The sequence below is a fragment of the Buceros rhinoceros genome, unplaced genomic scaffold (genome assembly GCF_000710305.1).
Source record: "Buceros rhinoceros silvestris isolate BGI_N320 unplaced genomic scaffold, ASM71030v1 scaffold16146, whole genome shotgun sequence".
Classification (NCBI taxonomy): domain Eukaryota; kingdom Metazoa; phylum Chordata; class Aves; order Bucerotiformes; family Bucerotidae; genus Buceros; species Buceros rhinoceros.
In genome coordinates, this window is record NW_010417087.1 from 2,664 (window position 1) to 6,034 (window position 3,371).

At 36.9% G+C, this 3,371-nt stretch overlaps 1 protein-coding gene across 1 annotated transcript in view; it reads left to right on the plus strand.

Annotated features, from left to right (window-relative positions):
- Positions 1 to 2,905, plus strand: part of LOC104495132 (dynein light chain roadblock-type 2-like) — a gene marked incomplete at its 5' end in the record, with an annotated part of 5,526 nt that extends 2,621 nt beyond the window's left edge. The window contains 2 exons of the mRNA XM_010138062.1: positions 838 to 1,005; positions 2,862 to 2,905. Of these exons, the coding sequence (XP_010136364.1) occupies positions 838 to 1,005; positions 2,862 to 2,905 (212 nt within the window). The remainder of the gene's footprint in view (positions 1 to 837; positions 1,006 to 2,861) is intronic.
- Positions 2,906 to 3,371: the final 466 nt, after the last annotated feature.

Here is a 3,371-nt window from a genome sequence, read left to right on the forward strand (position 1 = left end):
ATTCACCATTTCTGCAGGTTAATTCCTCTTTCATAATCAAACTCTTCAAGTTAAGTCATGTTACTCTGTTTTTGTATTCCTGTCCTGTGCATCTGGAAGATGCAATACCGATGTACGCAAAGAGAGAATTCCCTTGTCAGCTTGAAGTCTATTGTCTTTGTTAGTAGGTCAAATAATTTTTTTTTATTACTGAAACAAGCTTACTAAAGCCAATCAGTTTCACACTTGCAGGATTACTGTGAACCCTGTTTTTAGTTTCACTTGGTAGCCTATTAATACTAAAAGCATCATTTGACAAATCACTGATAAACAATCATTCATTAAATCATCAAAAATTAATCTTATGTGGCTGTACTTTTAATGGTTGGGATCAACACACCGTGTGTTGCTGCTGATTGGGAGGGATTGGCCCAAGGGTGCTTCCCTTGCCAAATGCAAACATGCCACTACAGCCCTCTGATTGCTCTTGGTCTCTCACTGGCAATGGGGTGTTTCTGTCACTGCACATGCTACCCTTGAAGTGAGGGTTAGATTCTTGCAGCCACGATATGCACTCGGTGACAGTGTTTAAACTGATGAAGCACCATAATTGGATAGGTGTTTAAGAGCCTCAAACTGCAGTTAGGCTCTTTCAGAGGTTTCATAAGGCAATTCAATGTTTAATTGCCACTGATTAATGTAAAATATACTTTAAAAAGCATATAGAGACCTGAAATCAACATAACTCCTGCTACAAAACAGAAAAAAACCTATGAAATCCTTTTTCCTCTTATGATCTATTGTCTATGAAGAATAGCCAACTTCACTGAAAGATTATTAACAATTCTTTGTTTGCAGGACTTCCAATAAGAACAACTCTTGATAACTCTACAACACTCCAGTATGCAGATCATATTCGCCAGCTCACCATGCAAGCAAGGAGCACAGTGAGAGCGATTGATCCTCAGAATAATCTATTCGCTCTTAGGATCAGAACAAAGAAACATGAAATTATGGTGGTTCCAGGTAATATTTTTATTGAAATAAGAGTAGAATCATATGTCCTTTTAAGTTTTGCCTAGTTCTTCACAAATAAGAATACCGTAGAACATGCATTTTGAAAATAACTGTATGAAAATATAACCACCATGTAATCGGGTGTGTTGGGATTGTAAGGTACAGAGTTTACAGTATTCAAGCTTGAGACAAACAAGTCTAGATCTGACTAATGTTCTGGTTTCTGTGGGTTTTCACAAAGGAAAACTGGACAAATATATATATCAGGCAGTGTGTATGTGTATAGATATAGCTCCGAAAAGATGGAAAAAATATTTTTTCCCTAAAAATTATTTTTTACGTGGTATGTTACCATGACATCCTGGCCATAGGTGGGATTTGTGACACAGATACACAGTATTATCACCAACACAGTAACTGTCATATAATTGTTTTCCTTCAGACAACCAGAGGAATATAGAAATCTGTTTCTCCCTCATGTTAAATACAAATCTATGTTAATTGGTTAGTTGTCTCTCTAATAGATAACGAGGCCAGATGAGCTGTGGACAATTACCAGTACAAGGTGAATGAGGCAAAGTGGAAGTGATTGGTTTGGGCTAACTGAGGGACTAATGGCATGCAGGATTTTGACAGAAATATCCACGCAGAACAGAAAGGGAGCTTCAGGGATCTCCTCCGCATAGCCACTAGGGAGGACGTGGGCTCTGAGCCTGTAGTGATGGACAGCCTTCACCGGGGCCGTCCTCTGACGCTGATGTCGCAGCAGGCGCAGAGCACAGGTACTGCGCTAGGTATGCATTACCTCGCCTCGCTGGAATTATTTATAATGCTGCTGTGAGACCAGTACGTGTGAAAGAAATCTGGCTCTGTCATTCAGTGTTAACATTAGTCATCAGCTGATGCTAAAATTAAAATTTTAGTTTAGTTTCTGTTTTGGAGCATAAACCTAATGCATTTCTAAATCCTGTTTTTTTGCTCATTGATCTAAACTGATGCACTTCTTATTTTGCACTTGTCCTTTACTTATTTTTGAGGTGACTTTTTGACTAGTAACTATTAAAGCATGTTGACCTGAAAATAAGTGGTAGAAATGTGAGGCTCTTTTGATAACAGGGAGATGAGATGCTCAAAGGCTTCACTGTATTCTACTGTAATAGAAGGTGGCAAATGAACCACCTGTGATTTATATTAAGTTGCTTTTGGATGAAAGTGGCAATGCGGGAGTGCAGCTTCTGAACTCTCCAAAGCAGCTATGACCCTACTAAATTCACTGGATACCTTCAAGAAACATTTCATTTAAAATACCTAATGTTAAATAACTATCCAACTGAATTGTTTCCAAAACTTGCCCGGGCTTTTAGAATCAGTAGGAGAAGTCTGGCACGCTTAGAATTTATTCATTGTAGAAGTCTATTCAAATCCTTTCTGCTTTTTTCATGTCTAAATGGGGTTCTCAATTTTGAATGAAGTAGTTAGTGAACTGAAAGAAGTTCTCTGCACCTGCAGAAGAGGCTGCAGATGTCAAAAGTTTTTTATTATAACAAGTGCGAGTTTCCAGGTGCTTATCTTGTGACTTTTTTCATCTGTTTAAATATCTTTACAGCTTCTTGAAAGCAAATCTACTGCTTCCTAAAATAGTTTTAATATGGTGTTAAGCTTTATGACACAGATTTTTTTTATCTGTAATCTCAGATTTTTGTACAAAGTGCTTACATTTTCTAAACGCTATTTATATAAATGCCATTGGTTTTGCTTATGTTTTATAAACAAGTAAAAAGTTGGAGAGGAAAAGATGAATAAGGAGCATATATCAGGAAATAAGATAAAATATTTTAACTAAACATTTTTCTATTTTTTTGCAGAAAACGGCTATCTCCTGATCACTATTCAGAACCCAGGCGAATAGTCCTACCATGGCAATAATTTTAGAGACAGTGATGGAGTTCTACTTGTTAAACTAGTATTACTTGTTAATATTTAATGTCAAACATAGCACTAGGTAATTTTACATAAAGCGTAACTCTCATGACTGAAATGTTGCCAGTTTAAAGTTCTCAGTTGTAGCTGTATCAGTTTGTGTTTGAGCAAGTCATAATGTTCATGTCAAAACATTGTTTGTTTGTCTTGATAATCAGAGGAGCAGTAATAAAGCAAAATGCTTCAAACTCCCTTTAATGGATATTCAAGCTATTCTGGCAATTAAATTGTTCTCTTTACACTTCTAACGTTATGCTGGAGCATAAATTATACCTCCCAGGAAGCTGTAGGCTGTGTGTATCCATATATCTGTAGAGGTGTCCCTATGATCTAGAGTGACCACACTCTTTGGTACATGAACCAAAGAATACACGTATAGTTCATGTCAGTAAGGA